Source organism: Rhamphochromis sp. 'chilingali' (assembly GCF_963969265.1).
Source record: "Rhamphochromis sp. 'chilingali' genome assembly, chromosome: 12".
Lineage (NCBI taxonomy): Eukaryota > Metazoa > Chordata > Actinopteri > Cichliformes > Cichlidae > Rhamphochromis > Rhamphochromis sp. 'chilingali'.
In genome coordinates this window covers 30766508-30792939 of record NC_137939.1, presented here as the reverse complement: position 1 = coordinate 30792939, position 26432 = coordinate 30766508, and the positions used below count along the sequence as shown (strand labels likewise).

Here is a 26432-nt window from a genome sequence, read left to right as displayed (position 1 = left end):
TTTGCTGTGTTTATGCACAAAAAAGTTCAAGGACTTAGGTTTCTTTTGGGGTACCAGTAGCTATTTAGCTGTTTAGGTGGCGTCTATAGGAGTAAAGAGGTAACAATGCATGTATTGAAGATAATAAACAGTCTCACAAAGTGAGAGTGCTATGAAAGGTTGTTGTTCAACCACATTATTATTATTATAACATGCAGTACTCCAGTTAAAGACATAAATCACTGACATATTAAAGTTGTGTGTAACAGAACCTGAAGGTGAGGTACAACAGAGAGCCTGAGTATAGTCTAAGCCCCATTGCAATGAAAAGAACACAATGTACACTCTATGTTTTGAGGGTCAAAAGTTTCATCCAACGCTATAACTGGGCTGAAATATTGTTAGTGACGTTGAGTGCAGAGGGTTTTTTGCAGCATGCTTACACACACATGATGATGGTTTGAATATTCTCTGGGTCAAGAAGTCTGAAGAAGATGTCCTTAACTGGGCCTTAGAATCGGTTGAAGAATAATGGATAATATAGATAATCAAGACTACGCAGGGAGTGTGTTGTGTGTCTGTCTAGCCATGATCATCTTGGTGTGAGGCAGATTATCACATTGCATTCCAGCGAAGTAAACTTGTAATTTCAACTGCTGAAGTAAATTAAATCTTTCTAAAGGACAGATATTTCTCCTGAATTCCTTCTGAAAAATTTGAACACGACAAAGTCTCCATGTGGTTATAATTAATATTCTGTTCATCCATTCTTTTTTCGCTTATCCTTAGGCTTGGGGAGGGAGTTTGATAGGAGTTTGGAGCCTATCCCAGCTACCGTAAGGCAAGAGGCAGGGTACATCCTGGACATCACCAGCCATTCAGAGGGCTAACACAGAGAGACAGACAGCCATTCCCATTCACATTCACACCTATGGATATCTTAGTCTAAGTGTCTTTGGACTATGGGAGGAAGTCGAAGACTTCATGGAAAATAATACCAACCATTGTTTGTATTTTATCTCTATTAGTCTGCAATAATACAAACACCATAAAGCCAGAGTTTAGCAATGTACTCTTAGCCAGTAAACTGTTTATCATTGTCTGTGATGGCCAGTTATTTCATTTAAATCTCAACTAATACATTTGAAATTTTTAGATGTTTAAATAAGATTCTGATTTTTTTTAGATTTTCATAAAATGAATCATAGAAACCGGAAGTGCTTCTGTCTTTTGTGTTTTTTTAGTTTTGAAATGAAGTTAATCTTGCCAGTGTGACTTTTCTAACTTTATTATTTTATATCCTACATAATCGTGGAAACTATTGCAATCTAATTTCATCTCATTAAAAACATTATCAACATTTAATAGAGAAATAACTGTTGAAGATATTGTTGATCCTGTAGAGGCGTTGCCAACCTAAAAACTGCAAGTATAAAACTTGAGCTTAGAAATGGGCATAATACAAGAGAACACCCTAGCTTTGTCAGGTTGTAGGTCAGTTTCATTGTAGGAGCGTGAGATGGTTACAGAACACAACAAGACGAAAAGATAATTTAAACAAAAGATCTTGACAAGGATATAGTTACACTATAAAAAGAAAGAGGAGAGCATTGGTCTCATCATTTGGAGATACTCTGAAGCTTCCTGTGTCTAGACTTTCAGGTAAGCAAATTTTTATTTTAACCCTTTTTAGTGAAATTGTAATTAATGTTCAACTGTCTAAAAATAATTCACAGTCTCACTATATTTTAAAAATAAAAGCTCATTGTTCAAAAGAATTGAATTAAATGGTCATTTAGTGCTTTTGAAGATATTGTTGATCCTGTAATTGTTGCGATACAGTTTTTAAACAAAGCAAAATAACCAAATTAAGCAAAACTAAGCAAATAATTTATAGTTCATTAGCACGAGCAATTAAAATGACAGTAATTTATGTATATAGAAGCTGCTAGCTGTCGTTGTTCTGTGTTACAGGTATCAATTACAATATGGCTGCTGTGGCAATCACTACTGTGCTGCTTCTTTTGTCTTTTTCAGTAAATTCACGTGAGTTATATCTTTGAATTTTTCATTCCAAGACACTTAGCAAAGGATATGAAATTCTAGTCTCAATGTTTAGATCTAAAGACTAATACACAAAGACTTTAAAACAGCTGACAAAAACAGACATGTTAGTCGATCAGGAGAAATTTTCTGTGACGTGGCTGTAATACTGCTGTCTGACTCAGTTTATGAAGCCAGACAATACTGTAGAAATGAATACAGAACTGGAATATTATAAGGAGCTTGGAACGAAAACAACTGGACTTCTTTAAGTTAAGAAACTTACTAGAATATTCTGCTTTTTTTTTTTGTTAAGGCACATTACCCTGACAATCTATCTTTTTTGTTGTAAACCAAAAGAACGTAAAATATAGAGACAAATTGTCTGATTCGCTCTGTCTTTCGTCACAGAGAAAGAGAATACAGGAAGGATCATCGGGGGTCAAGAGGTCGAACCATACTCTATCAAATACCAGGCATCCCTTCAGACTGAGGTCGGGGATCACTATTGTGGAGCCACGCTAGTTCACCCAGAGTGGGTGGTATCTGCTGCCCACTGCTGGAGACCGTAAGTACTGACACCATACAGCAAGATTGCAGCTTTACTAATAAACATTAATGAAAATGTTTAATAATTATTGATGGAAAAAGGTCTGTTTTGAAAGAACATATGTGAAATTCTCATTTCGTTTTGTCTCTTTCTGTTTAACAGGAGTAATTTTATGAGGGTTGTGCTATGTGAGCACAGCCTGATCAAAACAGAGGGATTTGAACAGATCTTCAATGTCTCAAAGATATATGTACACAATTATAATTTCAGGACATATGAGAATGACATCATGCTTATTAAGGTAAGTAGGACTTGTACTTAGCTACAAAAAATGTGATCTCACAATGGTACCACCCTAACTTTGGTTTGTGTTACAGCTTAGCAGACCAGCACAGCTGAATGCTTATGTTCAGCCAGTTCTGATACCTGATGAAGGTACCCCTCCCTTTAGTGGCACCTGCATAGTGAGTGGCTGGGGAGTGACACAGGTTTACAGTTACACCCTCTCCCCTGTGCTACGTGCTGTGGATGTAAGAGAAATACCTTACTGCACTTGGTATTACTGGGGCAGGATCAAACCAGGTATGCTTTGTGCTGGATCTCCATACGGGGGAAAGGACTCTTGCCAGGTATACATTCATGGAAAACATGATTTATTTTGTGTTTGTGGTATGCTTAATTACTACTTAGCAACTGCATTTTGTAGAGTAATACTATTTTTAAATGAATATTTCCTCTTAAATTTATAGGCAAAATGACACCTGTTATATATGCTATAAAATATATTTTAACCAGTGATGATTTACATATAATTTCAGTGTCATTTTAATAATATTTAACATTTTCCATTTAAGGGTGAATGTGAAATGCTCTATTATCAAAAAACAATCCTGATTTGTTGTGGTACTCCACAGGGCGACTCCGGGGGCCCCCTTGTCTGCAATGGCTACTTTGAGGGCATTGTCTCCTGGGGTATTGGCTGTGCAAATCAGTACTACCCTGGTGTCTACACCAGAGTCAGGAGCTATATTCAGTGGATTAACTGGGTTATTGACAACACACCATGAGCGATTTTTTTCAAAAACAGTTAAATGAACATAATTTTCAGATGGGCCTGAAATGAATAAATATTAACGTTAGGAATTTCTAAAATGTTCCTGGAAATATGTCAATATTGCACCTATAATTAATTGATTGTCACTCTTTTTTCTGATAGGGAATAATAAAAGAAAGACTTGTTGTTATGATATCCTTTTTATTTTTTGTTGGTACTATAGCAGTATAATTAGTAACTGTGTTAATCATTCAAAGTGAATAGTACTATTGAAAAATCACCAATGTTGTTGTTTTCACATGAATCAATTTTCCTATTATGCCTGTTACTACAAGCAAAACCTCTTATATTTTATTTAAGCTTCATTGTAAATATGACAGTTTCAATTAGTGCAGCTTTAAGAACAATTTTACCAATGCACTGGGTCTATAAACTGACAAGTGATACTTGCTACTACTACTAGTATGGAATAAAAGGTTAACCCATCCACAGTGACAGTGAAGATGCTGATTGTCTGTATCATGCTTCTATCAGTCTCTTGTGTTCAAAGTCCAAAATGTCCAAAAGTTGCTTAGAATATAAAAATCAACAAAGTGCTCAATTTTTCTTCACAAAGAAGAGCTGACCTTTATATGTTCATAAAACACATAGCAAATGGTTACATAATGCAGCTAGACAAACAAACAAATATTTTAGTAATCTGTCAAAAACCTGTTTAAAACTCAAAATTATCGACTTCACTGAACTCGGGTCTTGTTTTAAACATAAAGAACTCCTTAGGAAAGTGTTTACTCGTGTTATAGAGCAACTTAGGGCAGCTGTGGCATTAACCTCACACTGGGTGCCTAATCAAGTTGTTGGGTACTGTATCTAAACAACTAAATATAGAAGCTATCCTGCTGCACACTGAATAATTACAGCTTCTCTCTGGTGCTGGTTTCTGTTGTTAAGCTAAACCTAAACATTCATGCTCACATTCACACCTACGCCAGTTAACCTAACAAAGTTATAACATATCCTAAAAAGCTCTGATTAAAAATAATGGCGTGCTGGGAAGTATATTACTGGGAAATTCATGTGAACCTGTTGAGGTTAACTATAATTTAACAGTGAAACATTATGACTACGAATAAGTTGAAAATAGTGCAGTAAGTGTGTATGATACATCCTGGTCCAGTGGAAATGATTGTTAAATGAAGACTTTTATAAATCAGTGTCCTTGTTTGGCACAGTGACCCCATCTAGTTAGTTGGTTATGCATGTGCTAAACTAACAACAAACAACGAACGAACAAACAATGATCTACACAAAATGAAAATAAGGTTTAAAAAAGTGTGTGTGTGTGTGATAATTACATTTACCAAAAAGGATTAGGTGGTCATTTGAACTTGTAATATTATATGGTTAATTTTTTATTCATACTTTGGAAGAAAACAAAACGTATTGCTGAAGAAAAGAAAGCACACCCCTGTCAGGGGCATTCTCTCTGCTTTTTTTTGTTGTTGTTTACAGTAAGGTGACTGGATCCTACCCAATGGAACTTCAGAGATAAACTATACATGCTACAGGTTTGGCATTGATCATGTGATCAAGCAAATGCTACCATTTGTCCAATTTTTTATAAGCATTAATGGAAGCTAAATTTGTTTTTATAGTCTTATGCTACAGATTTTGTACACTTGTGTGGTTCCTCTGTAGTTGCATAACTGTTAAGTTTAAATTAATAATTTTAGTAGTGATGAATTAATGATTAAAATATCTCTTATTTGAGCCACACATTTCTTGTGAGATCATACATTTCATCTCCAAAAGTTGATTCTGTTCATCTGGACGTAGCGTGGGAGAAACATTTCGTGACTCATCCAAGTGATGAACAGAATCAACTTTTGGAGATTTACTTACCTGGATGATTGAGCATGCATCAAGACAACATACATTTTAAATAAAAGATGGATATAGTCACCTTGATGTTTAGAGAAGTCAGGTTGTGAAGCTTCAGGCTGAGCATTTTCACCAGTTTATATCAGGACTGTGAAACTGAGGGACGCTGCACACCCACTGGCCAACATGTCAGTGACATGGTAAAGCTTCACCCTCCTTTTGACCAGAATTCACTAAATTAACATGTTGTATCCAACATACAACAAAACTATGAACTGACAACACTTACAACAGCAAACCTAATTAGCAGGCTTCATTTATAAACTGTACAGGTGTAATGCACAGATACAGATATTCACTAATTAGTGCAAAGTAACAGATTCTTGGGTGGTCTGTACCACATAGGCAAGCCATAATTTTTGTCAGTTTTCTAATAAAATAAGTATCCACATGGGTAGTTGGATGACTTTTTAAAAGAAAAAAAAGAAAAGAAACAAACAGAAAAGAAAAGAAAAAAATCTACATCACCTTGAGTAGTTAAGGAGGGAGAAACTACTCAAACATTTTTGTGTCAGGCCTTAAACAACCTTTTAAATGCCATTGGGGACTGGGTTGTTATACATTTTTTTAAAATATATAGTGTGCTCGGCAGCCCAGCATAAATTGAACCTCTAGTGATCCTGTATTTGTGACATGATTAAATGTATTTGTGTTTATACCCTGATATGTCCCCTGATCGTTAAACGCCACCCTCCGGTAAACGAAAAGAAGACAGTCTAAAGGTTTGCGCATGCTCAGCAGCAGCAGTTATTGTTTTGTTTACATAACGCTGTCCTCTTGTGGGGCCTTTCGAGAGCTAGGCGTAGAGAGCTAGGCAGAAGTAAAACTTCGTTGTAGCAGCTTAAGTTACCTGTCCGGGTAAATTATGTCTGTGAAACACGCTATTAGCCGGGGACTCGAGTTGGGCCGGTCGGTCTTTCAGCTCGGTCTCCTGAAATCCGGTGGCCGACTCGCAGCAAAGCTCCGAGCTGACCGTTTCCGTGCAGGCCCGTCGGTCCGCACCGCTCAGCCTCAGGCTTTCCTGCCGTCTCGGTACCGCTATTACCGCACTTCTCTGAAAGGCCTGGCAGCTCAGCTTCAGTCCGCCGGCTTCAGGAGGTTTGCTGGCGGGTCCCCGCGTAACAGAGCTGTATTTTTGGCTTTCGGTCTCGGTGTGGGGCTTATCGAACAACAGTTGGAGGATGACAGAAAGAGTGCTTCAACATGCCAGGAGATCCAGGTATGGTATCTAAAAGTAGGTCACAGTAGGGTACCTAAGCGACATTTAAGTCGTTAAGTGTAGTAGCTTCTGACAAAGTGGTTTGTTAGTAGTCGTTTTTCTTTTAGTCTTTATTTTCATGGTTATTTGCCGTATTGGGGTTTTTTTTCACTGAAAGTTTGTTTATTTGTATCTTCACCAATTCTGCATATTGTTTTTACATTTATGAATGTTTTGTTGATACGGTAATGCATAGACCCAAGATTTGTGTACGTTCTTTAATTTTCATGCTGTTTGCACTGAGGCCTGAATGGATAACCTGGTTGCAATCTTGCATTAATTTACTTTTTATTATTTTAATATGTCTCTAGCTGCGTCTATAACAAGTGTAGGTACATTTGGGGGCTTTAAAAAGTTGTTGTATACAGTCTGATTGTTTTTCCTTTTTTTTCTTGACTAAATTTGTTTATAGCACGTGATTGATATGAACATATCTTTGTGTAGCTTATTATTATTATTATTGTTATTGCTTTCCCCTGCAGGCTGTTTTTAGAAAGAAGAAATTCCAGAGTCCATTTAAGCCATTCACCTCTGGATATAAACTGGAGGATTACATTCTAGGGAACCAGATTGGGAAAGGCTCCAATGCAGCTGTGTATGAGGCTGCAGCTCAGTTTGCTCCTCCAAAGCAAAGTGCCAGAAAATGCTCCCTGGTGCAGATAAAAGAAGGTGAAGTGGAAGCTGAGGCACCTCGATCTCTGACATGCTGCTCACTAAGGAACTTCCCTTTTGCTATTAAGATGATGTGGAACTTTGGGGTGGGTAGTATACTAATGGTTTGATAATGATTTCACATCTGTTTTAGGTTTTAATCCTCTGTATGAAAACAAACGAAAAAGAGCCACACATCAGTACCGACGGGTATTTTGCTATTTGTTTGCAGGCTGGGTCATCAAGTGAGGCCATCTTAAAGTCTATGTCTCAGGAGCTGGTCCCTGCAGGTCCTCATGCCTTAAAGCAGGAAAAAGAAGAAATTACTCTGGATGGGTAAGTATTATAACCTCAGTTCTTTTTATTCCTGCCTCAGAGTGGTGACCTAAGGATAGGAAACGTACTAATGAATGGCTGTGATTTCTCTACATGCAGACATTTCGGAGTCCTGCCCAAAAGAGTGTCAGCACACCCTAATGTAATCCGAGTGTACCGGGCTTTTACTGCAGATGTTCCATTGCTACCAGGTGCTCAGGAGGAATATCCAGATGTTTTGCCACCCAGGCTTAACCCTACAGGCCTGGGCAACAATCGCACTCTTTTCCTGGTCATGAAGAAGTAAGACCTACCTTCCTACCTACTTCAGTCCAACCCAGTATGTGTGCTAGAAACATTGTGTATAAAAAAATAAAAAAAAGTCACTGTCTTTGTTTTCAGAGATTTTTATTATTTTGTTGGGTTTTTTTTTATAGTGTACGTGTCAGGTCATTTTTATTCAGTAACTTCACAGATTTTTTGTGTCATAGCTATCCATGCACACTGAGGCAGTACCTGGAAATGTCCACACCAAGCCGCAGGCAGGGCACTCTGATGGTGCTGCAGCTCCTTGAGGGGATTGACCATTTGTGCAGAGAGGGTGTCGCTCACAGGGATCTAAAATCAGACAACGTGCTGTTGGAATTCGACTCAGGTCCGAACAAAATTCTGTCAATAACAGAACAGTTTAAAGCCAAATGTAAACTATGCCAGCTTGAGGTCTGTTTGGGTCACCGGTGTTATATTGATTTGTCCTTTATGCAGATGGTTGCCCCCGTTTAGTGATTTCTGACTTTGGATGCTGTCTGGCCCAGAGCGATTCTAGTCTGCAGCTGCCCTTCAACAGCATTTGGGTCAGCAAAGGAGGGAATGCTTCACTTATGGCTCCGGAGGTAAGATTAAAAATGTCTTTATTGTAACTGAGTAGCCACAGTTGCTGCGCCGTCTCTTATTGGTGACTATTAAGACTGAATTTTGTGACTTTTGCCTCCACTCTGGTTATAACCGGAGGTGACACTTGGATACCATTCAAGTAACCTAATTGTATCTTTGTGTTTTGAAATGAATCATTAAGATAAATAAGAATTCATATAAATAGATAATTTGCAGTTAACCAGATATTTAATCACTTTAATTTCTCATAATTTTTCTGCCATCAGGTGGCCACTGCAGTTCCAGGATGTGGTGTGGTGCTTGACTACAGCAAGGCAGATGCCTGGGCCGTGGGCGCCATTTCCTACGAGATATTTGGACAGCAAAATCCATTCTATCGAGCAGTGGGACTGGAGAGCAGGAATTACCAGGAGAAGCAGCTTCCTCCTCTACCCTCCAGTGTTCCAGCTGATGTGCAGTTCGTGATACGCTTACTTCTCAGGAGGAACCCAAACAAGGTAAAGAAGGGGCTGTGTTTAGTTTAATATTTAAGTTTTCAGTAAAAGAGAGCTAAAACAATATAGTTTCATTTATTAAACCGAAACATTGAACTAAAAAAAATCACAATTCTCTCAACACTAAGGGGAATTGTGAAGTTAACATTTTCTGTAGATTTACCTGAGAGGCATCTCTACCATTCCACTACTGAAACATGTTCTTCATACCCTGCAGCGCCCCACTGCCCGTGTGGCAGCTAACATGCTACATCTGAGCCTCTGGGGTCGGAAGGCTCTGGCTAACCAGGACAGTGTGGGCATGAGGAAGCTGGCTGATTGGTTGCTCTGCCAGTCTGCTGTGGTTCTCCTTAAGGGCTGTCAGGGGCCCAGTGGGAACAAAGTGGAGGCGGAGCTTCAGAGGAGTTTCCTGGCTAACTTAGAGCTGGAGGACCTGCGCACTGCTGTAGGCTTCCTCCTCTATGGGCGAGAGCAGAGCCAGGCCTGCGTGCTGTCTGTCTAGATTAACTCAAACACGTAGCTGAGAGTCACTGATATGGATAAACTGGGGCTTAAAATTGCTTTCAATACTCAGACTTCTGTATGTGTGGTATTTATTGTTTTAGCTGTAACATCTAATGGCTGTGGGTATTGTTTGATTATTTATCATGAATTGCCAAGTGGTGTAATTCTCCCTTTTCAAGAACCCGACCCTCAAACCTGTGTCCTCTAATGCTGCTAATGTTACTTATCTGCATTTCTCACATACTTGTGAATATGTTTCACTTGCCATCATCACTGTATCAGCAGGAATTCAAGCACTTCAAACATTCAAGTGTTATTGGTACCCATCATACAAAAATGCAGTTTGTCTTACACGTGCAATGCATTGTGGATTACTGAGACGGCTGCTGGGGAGTGATTGTGTTTAATTTTTCCCAACATTTGAGTTGCTTCGCAGCAAGAAATTCTATTATGTGAGTGGATATTTTGTTTTCCAAATTATGATACACTTTTTCAAATCAGCCTGTGGGGGAAAAAACAAACAAAAACTCACATTCATGCAGTTATTTTTGCAACTATGAAAATTTTTTGTACCAGTAAATGTGGAGGTCAATACAGATCAAGTTAGACTCTACTGTGTAGGGTAAGACCAAGTGAAAGGTTCACAAGTAGGACATAAAGTTGCCCCTTGAAGATCTGGTTGTCAGTGGATATGTGTGTTGCAGTCAGTTGTACACTGATATTTCACAGCTAAGGAACATAGACCTGTCCTAAATGCTAGAACATATGAATCACATTGATCCTGATGTGTCATGCATGAGTAATTAATTAATCTTAAGGATCTGACTTTGTTCCACATTGCTGCTGTTTGCACTTTATGCTCATGTTATGCACCTGTTCAGAGCTGAGGTTTTCAGCTAATATAATATACAGATTTCATAATAATTGAAATATTGGGACTTAATCCTTCATATTAGGATAATCTACTGTCAAAAAGAATGAAAGGGATGCATGTATATGGCTTCCTACAAAAGATTATAAGACGGATTTTAGATGTATGTCGTTTTTTTTGCAGTGTTTCAGAATAAAAGTGTTAAAGAGCCCTGAAGTGGTTGTTCAAGTTCTTTCCTTTGTCTTTAGATATTTTCAAAATAAATAACTCGTATTGGTGATATAGTAATATCCATACTTTTTTTTTTTTTTTAAATTTTGATGATGAATATTATTAGCACTGTTTGTGAAATAACAAGTTGCGGCCTGATCTTAAATGTCTTTTTCTTGGAGTTCCAAAGCAGATTTCACCTGGATTTTTCCATGTGATCTTGGACAAACTAAAATTGTTTCTCTAAAAATCCCTCACAACTTAAAGGTGTTGTTATGCAAAAAAAGGTTTGATACAAGACTTCATTTTTCAGAAACTTTATTTAAGACAGAGCCATATTAGCATTTTAATAATTTATACTCTGAACAAAGTCAAACGGGTAATAAATAGACTGGAATGTATTTAGGAACACACTGAAGTTTCCTGTATAATCCCTCATGACCCTTTCAGTACTCCTCTCCTTCCTCTTCTCCTTCACCCTCAATAGAATCAACTCCCACCTCCTCATAATCCTTCTCCAGAGCTGCCATGTCCTCTCTGGCCTCGGAGAACTCTCCCTCCTCCATACCCTCACCCACGTACCAGTGAACAAAGGCACGCTTAGCGTACATCAGATCGAACTTGTGGTCGAGCCGAGCCCAGGCCTCTGCAATAGCAGTTGTGTTGCTCAGCATGCACACAGCCCTCTGGACCTTGGCCAGATCTCCACCAGGAACCACAGTGGGGGGCTGGTAGTTGATGCCAACCTTGAAACCAGTGGGGCACCAGTCCACAAACTGGATGGAGCGCTTAGTTTTGATGGTGGCAATGGCAGCATTGACATCTTTGGGTACCACATCACCACGGTACAAAAGGCAACAGGCCATGTACTTGCCGTGGCGAGGGTCACATTTCACCATCTGATTGGCTGGCTCAAAGCAGGCATTTGTGATCTCAGCCACTGAGAGCTGCTCGTGGTAAGCCTTCTCGGCAGAGATGACTGGAGCATAGGTGGCCAGGGGGAAGTGGATACGGGGGTATGGCACCAAGTTGGTCTGGAACTCTGTCAGATCAACATTGAGGGCACCATCAAAGCGGAGGGAAGCAGTGATGGAGGACACAATCTGACTGATCAGCCTGTTCAGGTTGGTGTAAGTAGGACGCTCGATATCGAGGTTCCTACGACAGATATCGTAGATGGCCTCGTTATCTACCATGAAGGCACAGTCAGAGTGCTCTAGGGTGGTGTGGGTGGTCAGGATGGAGTTGTAGGGCTCCACCACAGCGGTGGACACCTGGGGAGCTGGGTAAATGGAGAACTCTAGCTTGGACTTCTTGCCGTAGTCGACAGACAGACGCTCCATCAGCAGGGAGGTGAAACCAGAGCCGGTGCCACCGCCGAAGCTGTGGAACACCAGGAAGCCCTGAAGACCAGTGCACTGATCAGCCTGAGGAGAGAGAGGGAGAGACAGCAACCAGATAAGAGATATACCCATCAGTTAGGTCATTTATGCAGGATTCTTCTGCTCTGATTTACCCACCAGTTTACGAATCCTGTCCAGAACCAAGTCAATGATTTCTTTGCCAATGGTGTAGTGTCCACGGGCGTAGTTGTTAGCAGCATCCTCCTTGCCAGTGATCAGCTGCTCAGGGTGGAACAACTGGCGGTAGGTCCCAGTGCGCACCTCATCTACAAAAAACCACCATTAAGAAATTATGTAAGGGTTTTAACAAATTAAAGAGGCAACAGCGATAAGTTTATTTCTAGAAGTTTACCGATGACAGTGGGCTCTAAGTCGACAAAAACAGCTCTGGGAACGTGCTTTCCAGCTCCAGTCTCACTGAAGAAGGTGTTGAAAGAATCGTCTCCACCACCAATGGCTTTGTCACTGGGCATCTGACCGTCTGGCTGGATCCCATGTTCCAGGCAGTAAAGCTCCCAGCAGGCATTGCCAATTTGGACACCAGCTTGACCAACGTGGATGGAAATACACTCACGCTAGTATAAGGGGAAAAAAGATTTGGATTAAAAACAAAGACGAGTCTTCCACTTGCTGAAGATAACCAGTTTTCAGAACAGTTTTTGCTAATTAAAAAAAGGAGGGATAAAACACATTAATCGGGCTCACAAATGAAACAATCACTGTATTTTAAATTGCCTTTAACACAACTGCTTAAATTACATTTTCCCTACCTTGCACAAGAAACCGTTAATAATACATTTTCTATATTCTATTATAACATTTGGATTGAGTCTCAGTCTGCCATTTATTTTACAGAAGCCCATGCATTTTGTGCTGCGACATAAAACTGCCTACTGCAGGATTACTGTAGACAGAGAGGATTATCTAGGTCAGACATGTTGCAGTGTGCTGGCTCTTTAAAAAGACACATTCAGATCATCCACTGGGGTTATATGTAACACAATTTGTGCTGTATTTGATTTTATGGTATATTTTTAAGCATATATGATATTAGGGATGGCTTAGTTTTATATAACACACAAACACAATATGGTGTATTATGTCACTGACATAATTATTTTTTAGAAAAGAGGACACTGCATTTATGTAACATACATTTACATACACGTTGTGTTAAATGGCTGGAGATCATGTTCAGAAATTGATAAGGGAGCCAATGGAAGGCAAGTGGACAAGGCTAGTGGTGAAGACTAAGATGATTTACAGGAGTTGTGTAGGATAAGGATCAGGCTCTTCCATATGAATGTAATTTATCATTTAAGTACGAACTTAACGAACTGACGACATCTCACACTATTTCTATTCGCAATTATGTATGATCACAGTAAGCTGCGGAATACTGCATGGCAACAAGCACGGTTGCAGTAATTTGGAAAGAAACAGATCTGAAAAAACGACCTAGTTTAATTTCCACATATGTTAGACTTAAACAGTAACAAATAAGCAAGTCAAATGTTAGAAATTAAGGTCTCGCTTACCATGATTGCTTGTCGGTATTATGCAATGTAATGAAACAAGCCAAAGGAGTGTCTGCGACTGAGGTGCTCGGTGTCTGAGGCTGCTGTGATGACGATCTTCGCTCTGCCTCTTCAGGAGGACAGGTGAAGTGCACAAACTGAAAATCCTTCTCCGTCTGGCGCAGTAATTGTTTCCCATTCAGAACCTCCAATGTGCGATAAGAGGCTTTCGGGAGCTAATTCCTCCTCCGCTAAGGCGTGAGTCGGTAGGATTATGCAGGACAATATAATACAGGACTGTGCAAAAAAGAGAGCAGAATTTCATAAAATCTGGTAGGAGGCAAGACCCTCGGATGTCCTTTTTCTAATAAATAAATAAATAAAAAGGGGTATTCGCTTTGCTTGTGTAAATCAATGCAATTAGCCAGAAACCTGTTATCTTGAGTAAAGCCACGGCATCACAATGGAAGCTATATTGTTTGGAGATCCGAGAGAATAAAATAAAAAAGGCTTAATTCAGGAAAATGACAAATACTTCAGCCGTTGAACTCCACTTATGTGGTCGTGTACATTGAACAAATGGCTTGGCTGACGTGTCCAGGAGCAAAAGTAACTTTGAAATTACAAATTTGGCTTCCTTTTAAATTTCAATCTTATCACAGCTGTAATATTGCATTTTTCCCTATATATTTTCTTCTACATTCTACTTTAATGAAGTCATTAGCAAAAATCATAGAACTCGCATTCTGTCGATCGAGAGTATTATAACTACTTTATATGTATTCTTCATAGTTTTGTTTATCAATCATTCATAACGCTGGTCCTCTTCCTGATAGACGGTCACAGCTGGTTTCTCCCTCGATTACTCATTTGCAGACTCGTGCTGCCTTCAGGGCTCCGAATCATGCTGTGACTTATAAGACCTATAAGAAAAGTAATGAATTAATCAGTCGCCTAACAAAGATGTGCATTACTTAACCTGCATAATAAGAATCAATTTGTGCATCCAATATCACAGTGTGTACAGTGCAAATCAATAAGTTAAATAAATACTGTTCAACTATACTTTTTCATTACGCTGCTCGACGCAAAACAAAATATTACGAGCATACAATAAAGCACTAAAGTAGCAGAAGTCCTTTAAAGGCCTGCTGACACAACTTAACTTTACGCTCAAGTTAGCAGGCATGTCGTCGCTTCGGAGAAACTTGCATTTGAGTCGTACCATTACCGCTGCAGCAGCGGACTTTTTCGCCTTGCAGCCACGACAGACTTTGGCTCTTTGCAGCGACAGACGAGGCCTTTGCATAAATCCGAACAGACAATGCTCAGGGAAACGCTACAATGTACCACCGAGCGCCGAGTTTGTTGCCAGGGTGGCCGGGATCCCCACCATGGCCAAATTACCTTACCAGGACACCGCAGAAGGGCTTGATGCAGCGTTTGTTGGCGTCCCAATTGATACCGGGACCTCGAACCGACCTGGCGCAAGGTAGTGTTTTTCTCTGCAGCTAATATTTAAACGTATGGGCCTGCTGCTCCGTAGACTGTCATTGGATGCATGCATAACAAAGCTGATGTTTTCAGGCGTTTAAAGATAGATTTAAGTTTCACTTTTGTAATTAAAGTGACTAAATTAATCTTATCCTCATGTTGTGCAAAACTTCACAGACCATCTTGTACACAATTGACACATATATAGGCAACAGAAATCCTCAGCTGCAGGGAATGTACAAAAGCTGAAACGTCCAAATTCATTTTGACCACCCAATACCTTACTGTGTACAGTAAACACTATTTTCATGCCATCAAGGTTAAAAATTGTCACAATAAAAAAAAAAAGCAAAATCCAAGCAGCAGCCATTGTGCTTGAACAATCATAGCTGTCATCCTGGTTCACAGGTTTGGCCCACGACAGATCAGAGTTGAGTCGGCCATGCTGAGGGCTTACAACAGTGGCACCAGGGCAGCACCTTATGAGTCCCTCGTGGTTGCTGATATTGGGGATGTGAACGTTAATGTGTATGACCTGAAAGACACTTGCAAACGCATCAGGGAGGCCTACAGAAAGATCCTGGCCACTGGCTGCATCCCGCTAACTATGGGTGAGAAGAAAACTGATCTCTAGAGGTGAAGAAAACGCTCTAAAAGTGCCCTTGCTCACATTTTATTCAGACAGTTGCACAGATAGTCAAGGATAGCTCAGTAAATATTTAACAAAGCACAGTGTTGTAATACATGTTCAATTATTAGCCATTTAGATAGCTCTATAAACCAAAGAGAAGATTTGATCAAAGGTTGGATTTTAAGGAAGTTTTGTCTGCAGGTGGCGATCACACTATTGCTTACCCAATCCTGCAAGCCGTTGCTGAGAAGTAAGTGTGCTTTATTCCTAGGAACTACATGTGATGCAAATTATTTGAAGTTGAGACTGCTGATACAGTGCTACTTTTTTACACACTTTAGGATACAATAAACATTGTTTTGATCTGTGTTGAACTGTCTTAACACGGCTATTAAGCATTTTTCCCTCAAACTTCCAAAACTGTACAGCCTACAAATCCAAAAATGCATGATTCAGGTGTCGCTTGAGTTATGCATTCTTGTATTCACTGACTTTACAATCTGAGAATGCAATAAAATGAAAGAATACTGTTTTGTGTGAATTGGGTTTACTGAGAATGCAGGAAGAGTCCTCAGTTAATATATATAGCTGCCACTGATAAACTTCCTCTTTAACCATTTTATACCCCATGCCCTTGTTCCTGTGATAATTTGTTAGGCATGGCCCAGTGGGTTTGATCCATGTGGATGCTCATGCTGACACCAGTGATGTGGTATTGGGGGAGAAAATAGGCCACGGGACTCCATTCAGACGATGTGTGGAGGAAGGATTACTGGACTGCAAGAGAGTGGTCCAGATTGGCCTTCGGGGTTCAGGCTATTCTGCCGACTCATATGAATGGAGTCGGGCACAGGTACTCTGCTAGGTTACTGTTTCATGTGTGTAAAGCATGCTTATGTAGCATATATTTTTTGGCGTTGGATAAATAAACCTTTACTTGCTTGTTCCCCATAGGGAAATGCCTCAGATAAATTCAACATAATGGTTTTGGCATTTTGTCTGGAGAGTAAATGCTGTATAACTGGATTAATATAAAGTTGCAAGAATCTATGCTAATAATTGGTATATTTTATATCTTTATTGTGCTTGTTTTTTGACAACAAGATGCAAATGCTTTCATCTAGAACAAGGGCATTTTATGGCGCTGACTCGGAGATGCCATATGTCTCAAAATAATTTTCTCATAACAAGGCTACTATGTGTTTTTTCTACTCCTCTAGGGCTTCCGTGTTGTGCAAGTGGAAGAGTGTTGGTTCAAATCTCTTGCGCCTTTAATGGATGAGGTCAGGAATCAGATGGGCAAAGGTCCAGTATACCTCAGTTTTGACATTGATGCTCTTGACCCTGGCTTTGCTCCTGGAACAGGCACACCTGAGATAGCAGGGCTCACTCCCATACAGGTAATCAAAGTGCTAAAGACACCTCAAAGTTTACTATACTAGTTACTAGCTATATATAAACAAAACTACATACACCAAGCAAGGAAATGTTGTATTTTCTGCTGCATTATTAATTCATTTTTTCAATCAATCGTCACGATTGGATTTAGGGAGTTGAGATTATTCGGGGATGCCATGGTCTGAACCTTGTTGGATGTGATCTAGTGGAGGTGTCACCACCCTACGACACCACAGGTGCTTTTTTTAACATTTAAATTCTTTTGAAATTCCAATTTTCTTTCTAATGTATTTTTTCCCTCTTGTCCTCTTATTCATTTCATTTTTTTCTTTCATTCTGTCAACAGGAAACACTGCATTGACTGGGGCCAACCTCCTCTTTGAAATGTTATGTGTTCTCCCAAAAATTAAGTACTATTGATAAATACTGAGAGCATAGAAGAGAATAAAATGTGTAGTTTTGGAAAAACTCGGACAATCAAATTTTGGTACAGTCATGCTTTGCACTCTTGAATGACACTAAAATATCTGAGGGTAATTACTGTCTTATAAATTGCGAACAAAATGATGAGTATGCCGCAGTGGACACAAGTTTTGATTCTGTAAGTATTGGCTTCATTAGGAAATCCTGCACTCATTCAACAGTGCAGTGCTGCAGATGAGTTTTAAGACCATGACAACTTAAGTGTAGTGCTGTTTGGGTGTACAGAAATGTGAAATTCAGTATTCACCAATGTGCATTTAAGGCAAGAAAGACAAACCGGTCAGTGATTTAAACTAACTGCTGCTTTTAGTAAATACGTAAGGAAATATTATTTTTGAAGTGTCTTTATTTACCTTGACTGCTGAAAACAAGTTTCTTCCTTCTGATATCACAATCCAGTCATAGTGCCTGGCACTCTTGCATTGTTTATGCTGTTGTACAAACTCAGTATATACTGCGCAGGAGCATTTCATTTCTTAAAAGGCTTTTATTTCAACCTTTCAGAAAAATGTTACATGTCTATGGTTTCAAAATTCACGATATGAAAACTGGTTACTAATTCATGTTTTTTCTAATGCTTGAAATGTGTGTTCTCCAGGTGTTAACACAAATATCATCCTGGCACACTTTGGGCCCTGTAGTGCCAACTGAGCATTGTTTAAATGGCCCAGCATACCTGACTATTGTTGCTGTCCATCATTTTATCACCAGTGTGCACATCTTCTGATGACTGCTGCAAGAAGGATGGCTCAAAATGCCACAAAACTCAAATCATCCTAATCTAGTTCCTTGAACAGAACGCGACCTTCACGAAGTCTATTGTAACTATTGCAAATGACCACTTTAAAAATGTCAAAGTCTGGCTTAGATGCAAAATATGAAAGAAGGAGGGATGACTCAAGGCTTGCACAGTACTGTATTTTATTAGCATTATATAACAGCAGCTATTATAAGAGAGAATTGTACTTTTTCTGAAATGTAGGCCTTGGACACCTTTATATAACTCAAAAAAAATACAATATTTTTTTTCAACCAACCTTCTTTTTCCTCTTCTTTTACCCGTCTTCATTTCCTATCTTTTCCCTTTCTTGAAGGGCAGCATAGTGTCACAGGGATTAATACTGCTGTCTCATCAGTCTCCCGGGTGTTTCTGTGTGTAGTTGTCTCCCCCATGCTTGCATGGGTTTATAATTTTCTCCAACCTCTCTGGATGGGTTGTGATTATGGGTTATTCTTCAAGCACTGCTAACTTTAATCTCAGTCTGGCAACACATTATTGGCCATATTTTCTTGACAAAAATGATAGAACAGACACAGTGCCTATAAAATCAGCCAAACTGTATAATTTCATTTAAAAAAATGGTAACATATTCCAGTGGTTGTTGACCTGAAGAGTGTGTGTGTGTGTGTGTGTGTGTGTGTGTGTGTGTGTGTGTGTGTGTGTATATGTGTATATAGATATAGATATAGATATATACAGTGGGGCAAAAAAGTATTTAGTCAGCCACCGATTGTGCAAGTTCCCCCACTTAAAATGATGACAGAGGTCAGTAGTTTGCACCAGAGGTACACTTCAACTGTGAGAGACAGAATGTGAAAAAAAAATCCATGAATTCACATGGTAGGATTTGTAAAGAATTTATTCGTAAATTAGGGTGGAAAATAAGTATTTGGTCACCTCAAACAAGGAAAATCTCTGGCTCTCACAGACCTGTAACGTCTTCTGTAAGAAGCTTTTCTGTCCCCCACTCGTTACCTGTATGAATGGCACCTGTTTGAACTCATCATCTGTATAAAAGACACCTGTCCACAGCCTCAAACAGTCAGACTCCAAACTCCGCCATGGCCAAGACCAAAGAGCTTTCGAAGGACACCAGGAAAAGTATTGTAGACCTGCACCAGACTGGGAAGAGTGAATCTACAATAGGCAAGCAGCTTGGTGTGAAAAAATCAACTGTGGGAGCAATCATCAGAAAATGGAAGACATACAAGACCACTGATAATCTCCCACGATCTGGGGCTCCACGCAAGATCTCATCCCGTGTGGTCAAAATGATCATGAGAACGGTGAGCAAAGATCCCAGAACCACACGGGGGGACCTGGTGAATGACCTGCAGAGAGCTGGGACCAAAGTAACAAAGGTCACCATCAGTAACACACTACAACGGCAGGGAATCAAATCCCGCAGTGCCAGACGTGTTCCGCTGCTGAAGCCAGTGCATGTCCAGGCCCGTCTGAAGTTTGCCAGAGAGCACATGGATGATACAGCAGAGGATTGGGAGAATGTCATGTGGTCAAATGAAACCAAAGTAGAACTTTTTGGTGTAAACTCAACTCGTCGTGTTTGGAGGAAGAAGGATACTGAGTTGCATCCCAAGAACACCCTACCTACTGTGAAGCATGGGGGTGGAAACATCATGCTATGGGGCTGTTTTTCTGCCAAGGGGACAGGACGACTGATCCGTGTTAAGGACAGAATGAATGGGGCCATGTATCGTGAGATTTTGAGCCAAAACCTCCTTCCATCAGTGAGAACTGTGAAGATGAAACGAGGCTGGGTCTTCCAACATGACAATGATCCAAAACACACCGCCCGGGCAACAAAGGAGTGGCTCCGTAAGAAGCATTTGAAAGTCCTGGAGTGGCCTAGCCAGTCTCCAGACCTCAACCCCATAGAAAATCTGTGGCGGGAGTTGAAAGTCCGTGTTGCTCGGCGACAGCCCCAAAACATCACTGCTCTCGAGAAGATCTGCATGGAGGAATGGGCCAAAATACCAGCTACTGTGTGTGCAAACCTGGTAAAGACCTATAGTAAACGTTTGACCTCTGTTATTGCCAACAAAGGTTATGTTACAAAGTATTGAGTTGTATTTTTGTTATTGACCAAATACTTATTTTCCACCCTGATTTATGAATAAAGTCTTTACAAATCCTACCATGTGGATTCATGGATTTTTTTTTTTCACATTCTGTCTCTCACAGTTGAAGTGTACCTCTGGTGCAAATTACTGACCTCTGTCATCATTTTAAGTGGGGGAACTTGCACAATCGGTGGCTGACTAAATACTTTTTTGCCCCACTGTATATATATATATATATATATATATATATATATATATATATATATGCGCAATTTTATTTGTATAGCACCTTTCTAGACAGAATCACAAAGTGCTGCACATAAGATAACAAATAATAAAAGGGTAAAACAGACAATATAAAAATATCTATCTATCTACAGACTGTAATTTTGTAGGATTATCAGAGTTGCAATATATGTTTTTACTTATTGCTTGTTTACTTCTTTTAATATTTTGTCATTTTTAAAATGAACTTGAGTTCTCTTAGCAAAATATTTACTATATAAAGTCTTGATGTCTTTGTGACATGTAGCTTTATACATGCGGATAATCAACTTGTAATCTGCAAAGTGACTCTGGAGTTACTCTCATTTCCCATCTTTCTAATTTACCAACAGCACTTTTTTAACAAAACGCTGCTTGGGACTTATCTGGTGCAATCGAAGCAGAGGGCAGGGAAAGATATGACATACATATTATGATGAAATGAAAAAGATTGGGACGAGCATCCTATGTGTGCTCCAACTTCTTTCAGCATAACTTCATTTGCATCAGGCTCCAAGGGGCGTTGACCCTTGCTGAGAGAGGGATCATTTCATTTTTTCTGGCTGGTCTGTTGGTTTTTGGCAGCTGTAATCTGCAGCTGAACAGTCCAGCTTCACTGTATCACAGTTACAGTAATATCACAATACATAGTAACAAACAACACTGCTAAGCTACAGGTTTTAAAGGGTCGGACACAAAAAAAAAAAGAGAGACTTGATCTTAACTTCTGAATAGTTTTCAATCCATTGTTTATTTACTTCTCCAACTACAAAATAAAACTCTCAAAGGCATGAAATTACATACAATGTATATATACTCCTGGCATTATGCTTCATAAACATGCTGCTGAAACAGTACTTTATTGAACACCAACACACGTTCGGAATTCACAGAGGACTCGTTTGGCGTTTCCAACACGGCCACAAAACAGACAACTAAACAGTTTGTTGAAAGTTAAGTTGACTTTGAGGCCTATAATAATGGGTTAAGACATTTTTTACTTAACTTTTTCACATGATTTTTCCAGAACTTTTCTGCTGACTGCAAGCAAGGGAGTAGTCCCTAAATCACACCACTGTGGTCAGTGAGATGCCTCTTATAAACATTCATAGTCAGACCAGTCAGACCCAGAAATAAGCTCCCTCTTGTATCCAAGAGGCTAGAGGGGTCTATAGAGCACTGGTACAAATTCCTGCTCTTGGAATAACTGCAGCAGTTTAGGTGTTATTTATCCTCTATGCTGTAGCATTTAGTTTATGTAATGGTGGTGTTTATGGTATTACAGTATAATAAAAGAGTTCACTGAGTAAAAGTTTGGAAGTTTATCATAACTTTCAGCAGTGTTTCCAACACTTTTGGTATGCGACCTCTGACAACATAAAACAACTTAAATCCCTTGTCCCTCCTTGCATGTGTCTCAAACGTGTGATTAGGCGCGGCTGGCTCTACTGTGAGGTCTCTGGTGTATTTACCCTTCCACACCTTGTTTTGTTTTCTTTTGACATCTTTTTGATATTCCAAGATGAGACACAGAATTGATTTTTTAGAAGACTGCTTTTGTACAGTAAATGATTCGACTGGATAGGAGCTCAGAGGTGTCAAATTCGCTAGATGCCAACCAAACATGATGAGCCCATTTTGTTCATCTACTTTTAGTCTATTTTCATGAGCAAACTGGAGCAGCCCATAACTGTCTCTATTCAGGGTTTAGCTTTTAATTGGCAACAGCTGCCCTCTCAAACCTCAGAGTGATAAAGTATCACTCTTTTAAATGGTTGGATGCAGACATCCAGTCCTTCAAACAGCTACTGACTTCAGTCCTGACAAACAAGCTTATATTTGGGACGTGTCTCCAGCGACACAGCACACAGCAACGCAAGGCAGTTAAATGGTTGTGGGGGTATCTCTGCACTGGGAAGTCGGTGTGCTGCACTTTAGAACTCCAGTAGAGGGCAACAAAAGCCCAAATATATTGCCAAGAACTGAAGCGACATATTTTCATAAACTCTGCAGCAACACTTTTATTTTCAAACCAATTGAACCAGTCCTGACTGCAAACAGATGGGCACTCTTCATTGCTTTTACTGTTGTCAGTAAATATTGAGTGAGTGGAATTTGTTACAGGAATGCGTCTCCTAAATATATATATATATATATATATATATATATATATATATATATATATATATATATATATATATATATATATATATATATATATATATATATGAAGCACTAGCATGTCCCCCAGTAGGTAAAGACAAATAACAGATCCCTTTAGGTTAGGTGTTGTTCCTGAAACTTGTTACTTATTTCTGGATAATTCAGATGTGTAGCTAGTTTAAAAATAAACAAAAAGTAACTCATATGTGTTATAATAAAATAATAATTAACTACGCTGTTACACTTGTCCTCATTTAAACACGAATCAGATGGTCAGTAAACAGTTTTAATGTACTTTAGAATTTCATTTTTTTAATTACATTTTAACTGAATTTTCCAACAATTGATCAAATCAGTCCTACAATTACCCATTCAAAATTCCACTTCAGTATCAAAGCCTGTCACTGAGCCACTGTGCCGAATTCGTTCTTTTGGAAATCAAGTAATTTCTGCACTCTTACAGATTACCCGGAATACTTTTGGATTTTTACTTGCAGGATACTAAAGTATTGGAACAGTGGTGCTTTGCTACTTTTGTTCGAGTAAAGACTTAAAAACGTCCTTCACCACCACCACACACTTTATTCTCGGCGACGTCTCCCCACAGTGGTATTAGTTGTACTCTCTTTGAGCACTCCATGAATTCCATTCCGCCTTTTACTTTTCGGCAGCGCACTCTCCGCACAGGACTTCCCATTGACTTTGCAAGGCTGCATTCAACCCACCACAAGTCCCAAGTTTCGGAGTGCAAGGGAGAAGAAGCCCCATAGTGTCGATCTTTTTTATTTGCGTAATCTTTTTGAAAAGAAAAAGAGAGAAAAACACGAGAAGGGATCCGTTTTACCTGTTGATGAAGTCCCACCGGGCGTGGGACGCAGCGGAGCAGTCGGGTTTCTAGAAGAAAAGTCTGAAATAGGTGCACCGTTCCAGTGGCCAGGAGGCGTGAAGGACCCTCGTATTCCCCCCTTTCCCCAAGCATTTACAGCCTGTGCTGGGTCGGTGGAAAATGGGCACTCTGACCACTTCGATCTGTGGACTTATCCTCACTTTCATACTCACATCGCAGCTTTTTACTGTAAGTGAGCTCAAACTTTCTCTTTACGCTTTCATTTTACTTTTAAACTCCCCACTGGCGACTTTATTTATCAGTTGCTTACATAACTCAAATATACAAACAATTTATTCCACTCCCCAAAATCAAGTTAAGGTTAAGAAGCAGTGTCTTTGTATCCTATTAAAAGGTCATATGTTGATAGTAGTGTTGATTGTGGGTAAATGTGTGGCGACGGGTTGCTCACATGCAGGTGGGCTGTATAACTGAATCCAGTCAGCATGAACTGTAAAGATGCTTTTAGAAGTAATATGACAAACTAGAGGCTCCGAGCCGGGCTAAGTTTGTCCATAGAAACAAGCTATTCATAGTCTCCCTGGAGTACTCAACTCCTAAACCTTCTTAAACTTTGTGAGGCTCCATTTTGCGTGGCCTAGGCTTTCTGTTATAACTAAGATATGCAATGTTTGACAATGATTAAAAAAACCGGAAATAACAGAATTCTGTGGTAGTTGGTAGTTTGTGTCTTCTCACATTTAGGCTGAGTGTTTTATTCTGTCCTGGAGAGCCTGGAATTCTTGAGAATAAAAGATGCAGGTCGCTTGAGGGTGATGGCTTGAGTTTTCAGTAATGTTATTCAAAAGGAAAAAGAAATGCATTCACCTCAACATTACCATTGACGTGTATTCAAGAGCGACTGCAGGTACAAAAATGTGCTGTACTGAGAATTTCTTACCTATGTCTGTTTTCACTTAAGGCAGTAGCCAGCAGTTATCTTTATTGAATATTTGTTCATTTATTTACTCGATCCAGTTTTTAGGATGTAAAACTGGCTTGGTATTGCTCATTATGTCCAATTGAGAGCAAACAACAAATGAATGGAACAAATATGAAGTTGAAATATTTTTGCTTGGTAACTAACTAACAAATGAGTGTACAGTCCACACAGTGTTGAATATATTTGTTTGATTAATTACTGATATTGCAGCCTAAGATATTGTTTGTCTTCTTGCCTCTGTGTCTGCGCTGTGAATCATATAGAGGATGACCGTTACCGGGCGGCTGAGAATAGACTGCCCCCACCCTTTGCAAATCCCGTCTGGTGTCTCACCTTTATGCCCTCCAATAAACAGAGCTGTCACGATTGAAATATCTGTGACATCTCTGTGTTGATTTGATCTAAACCAAATCCTTTTTGAATGATGGGACATAGTTGCACAGGTCAGCAGACATAAATCTTTCACATGCGGGACTTGGTGTGTGAGCAGTGGTACGCTTGACGTTTGAAAAGCTGTAGTGTTGAAGTTTTCATGACTTTAAGATATATTTTACATCCGGTGATGCCATGCTATTGAGCACTGAGCTTTTCGTTTGGAGTGGCAGAACATGTATCGCGTGTGTCTTCAGTGTCACCATAAGTTATGTATGTTCAATATCATCGATCTATAGAAGTCAGCTCCAGAGGGCTATTATCACCTGTTGTGTTCTGTCACTGAAAGGTAACATGAGATGGCCTCTACACTTTTACCACAGCCTTGGCTGACTGTTAGGCCAACAACACCAGTATAATTGAATTATCTGTAACCGCAAACAGCATCTGTTTCTGGTATTATGCTTTTGAACTCCAGCAGGCGAACTGTCTCTTGATTCAATTAAGCACACGCGCGTACTGGTGTTACTACGAGATCCTCTTTCCTTTGTGCTGGAATGTCAGCTTTATGCGCAACAGCTCAAGACAATCAAAGTCAATAAAAACTCAGTGGGTGAGAGTTATCCATTAAATAAATAAAAAAGAGTACCCATATCCCACTGTGAACAAGCAGCAGTAAAAGTGTGAAGAATTGTGCGAACCAAACATCGACACAGCTTCATATTTAATAAGAAACAAATGATGACTGTTTTTTTTCATTATGTCTTTCTTAAGCATATGTAAGCTTGGGAGGTCACTTGGCTTTCTGGGGGTATGACATCAGACTAACCGTGACATTACCACTGACAATTTTGGTACAGAAATTTCTCCCAGTATAGACTGTCATAAGTGTTCCTTGACTTCATTCGGGGCGGCGGGGGAAGGGCAGCTTGGATCGCTATGACTACATAGTCTGAAGTGTGTGTGTGTCATTGGTCTGAATTGTTGTCTTTTTCTGCTGCGTGTAACTCGACCCCTTCATCCCCCTACTAAATATTATGCAGTGACAGTTTGATTCGATGGTGTAGTCAGTTTGTGCCATGCAGACTTGGTGAAGTGGTCGGCCGTCTGTGTGGTGCTTTGTCATTTCAGATCCAGCTACCTGGTGTTTAATTCCCATTCAGAATCAATGAGGACTCTGGGGAGTTGAAAAGCACAGCAGTGCAAACACCAACTCCACTCCATAGTTTGAACAGTAGGGAAAGCCTGCCCC

The 26432-nt window shown here is 39.7% G+C and overlaps 5 protein-coding genes across 19 annotated transcripts in view; 4 read left to right on the top strand and 1 right to left on the bottom strand.

The window, feature by feature from the left end:
* The first annotated feature begins 1597 nt into the window (after positions 1–1597).
* Positions 1598–4103, top strand: LOC308408022 (trypsin-3). The gene is made up of 6 exons (XM_080900072.1): positions 1598–1641; positions 1954–2025; positions 2434–2590; positions 2735–2873; positions 2950–3201; positions 3487–4103. The coding sequence occupies exons 2-6, from the start codon at positions 1968–1970 to the stop codon at positions 3637–3639; spliced, it is 759 nt and encodes a 252-aa protein (XP_080756198.1). The 5' UTR covers positions 1598–1641; positions 1954–1967; the 3' UTR covers positions 3640–4103.
* Positions 4104–6314: 2211 nt separating this feature from the next.
* pink1 (PTEN induced kinase 1) lies at positions 6315–10770 on the top strand. The gene is made up of 8 exons (XM_080898835.1): positions 6315–6786; positions 7308–7583; positions 7709–7812; positions 7912–8094; positions 8283–8446; positions 8557–8684; positions 8952–9182; positions 9397–10770. Exons 1-8 carry the CDS (start codon positions 6433–6435, stop codon positions 9679–9681), a joined length of 1725 nt encoding a protein of 574 aa, XP_080754961.1. The 5' UTR covers positions 6315–6432; the 3' UTR covers positions 9682–10770.
* A 345-nt stretch (positions 10771–11115) lies between these two features.
* On the bottom strand, positions 11116–14530 carry LOC308407258 (tubulin alpha-1B chain). The gene is made up of 4 exons (XM_080898815.1): positions 13706–14530; positions 12520–12742; positions 12285–12433; positions 11116–12191 (listed from the first exon to the last, which is right to left on the bottom strand). The coding sequence occupies exons 1-4, from the start codon at positions 13706–13708 to the stop codon at positions 11211–11213; spliced, it is 1356 nt and encodes a 451-aa protein (XP_080754941.1). The 5' UTR covers positions 13709–14530; the 3' UTR covers positions 11116–11210.
* A 271-nt stretch (positions 14531–14801) lies between these two features.
* On the top strand, positions 14802–18682 carry agmat (agmatinase (putative)). Its single transcript, XM_080900014.1, has 7 exons — positions 14802–15176; positions 15587–15789; positions 16011–16059; positions 16467–16662; positions 17030–17209; positions 17359–17443; positions 17554–18682. The coding sequence occupies exons 1-7, from the start codon at positions 14872–14874 to the stop codon at positions 17625–17627; spliced, it is 1092 nt and encodes a 363-aa protein (XP_080756140.1). The 5' UTR covers positions 14802–14871; the 3' UTR covers positions 17628–18682.
* A 4921-nt stretch (positions 18683–23603) lies between these two features.
* Positions 23604–26432, top strand: part of hspg2 (heparan sulfate proteoglycan 2) — a 94464-nt gene continuing 91635 nt past the window's right edge. For 5 of the 15 annotated variants that reach the window (XM_080899656.1, XM_080899654.1, XM_080899659.1 and 2 more), the window contains exon 1: positions 23604–24054. In XM_080899656.1, the coding sequence (XP_080755782.1) occupies positions 23986–24054 (69 nt within the window). In that variant the 5' untranslated portion in view covers positions 23604–23985. The remainder of the gene's footprint in view (positions 24055–26432) is intronic. The other 10 variants (XM_080899661.1, XM_080899657.1, XM_080899655.1 and 7 more) reach the window with 7 other exon arrangements.

What these genes read in the sequence shown, in the direction of transcription:
- pink1 (XM_080898835.1), top strand. Translation starts at nt 6,433, where the DNA reads ATGTCTGTGAAACACGCTATTAGCCGGGGACTCGAGTTGGGCCGGTCG. An exon ending in CAACATGCCAGGAGATCCAG is followed by an intron (nt 6,787 to 7,307) that starts GTATGGTATCTA and finishes TTTCCCCTGCAG; the next exon opens with GCTGTTTTTAGAAAGAAGAA. An exon ending in AGATGATGTGGAACTTTGGG is followed by an intron (nt 7,584 to 7,708) that starts GTGGGTAGTATA and finishes ATTTGTTTGCAG; the next exon opens with GCTGGGTCATCAAGTGAGGC.
- LOC308407258 (XM_080898815.1), bottom strand. An exon ending in CTTAGAGCCCACTGTCATCG is followed by an intron (nt 12,434 to 12,519) that starts GTAAACTTCTAG and finishes GGTTTTTTGTAG; the next exon opens with ATGAGGTGCGCACTGGGACC. An exon ending in TGGACAGGATTCGTAAACTG is followed by an intron (nt 12,192 to 12,284) that starts GTGGGTAAATCA and finishes CTCTCTCCTCAG; the next exon opens with GCTGATCAGTGCACTGGTCT.
- agmat (XM_080900014.1), top strand. Translation starts at nt 14,872, where the DNA reads ATGTCGTCGCTTCGGAGAAACTTGCATTTGAGTCGTACCATTACCGCT. An exon ending in TCGAACCGACCTGGCGCAAG is followed by an intron (nt 15,177 to 15,586) that starts GTAGTGTTTTTC and finishes CCTGGTTCACAG; the next exon opens with GTTTGGCCCACGACAGATCA. An exon ending in CTGCAAGCCGTTGCTGAGAA is followed by an intron (nt 16,060 to 16,466) that starts GTAAGTGTGCTT and finishes ATAATTTGTTAG; the next exon opens with GCATGGCCCAGTGGGTTTGA.
- LOC308408022 (XM_080900072.1), top strand. Translation starts at nt 1,968, where the DNA reads ATGGCTGCTGTGGCAATCACTACTGTGCTGCTTCTTTTGTCTTTTTCA. An exon ending in GCTGCCCACTGCTGGAGACC is followed by an intron (nt 2,591 to 2,734) that starts GTAAGTACTGAC and finishes TCTGTTTAACAG; the next exon opens with GAGTAATTTTATGAGGGTTG. An exon ending in ATGACATCATGCTTATTAAG is followed by an intron (nt 2,874 to 2,949) that starts GTAAGTAGGACT and finishes TTTGTGTTACAG; the next exon opens with CTTAGCAGACCAGCACAGCT.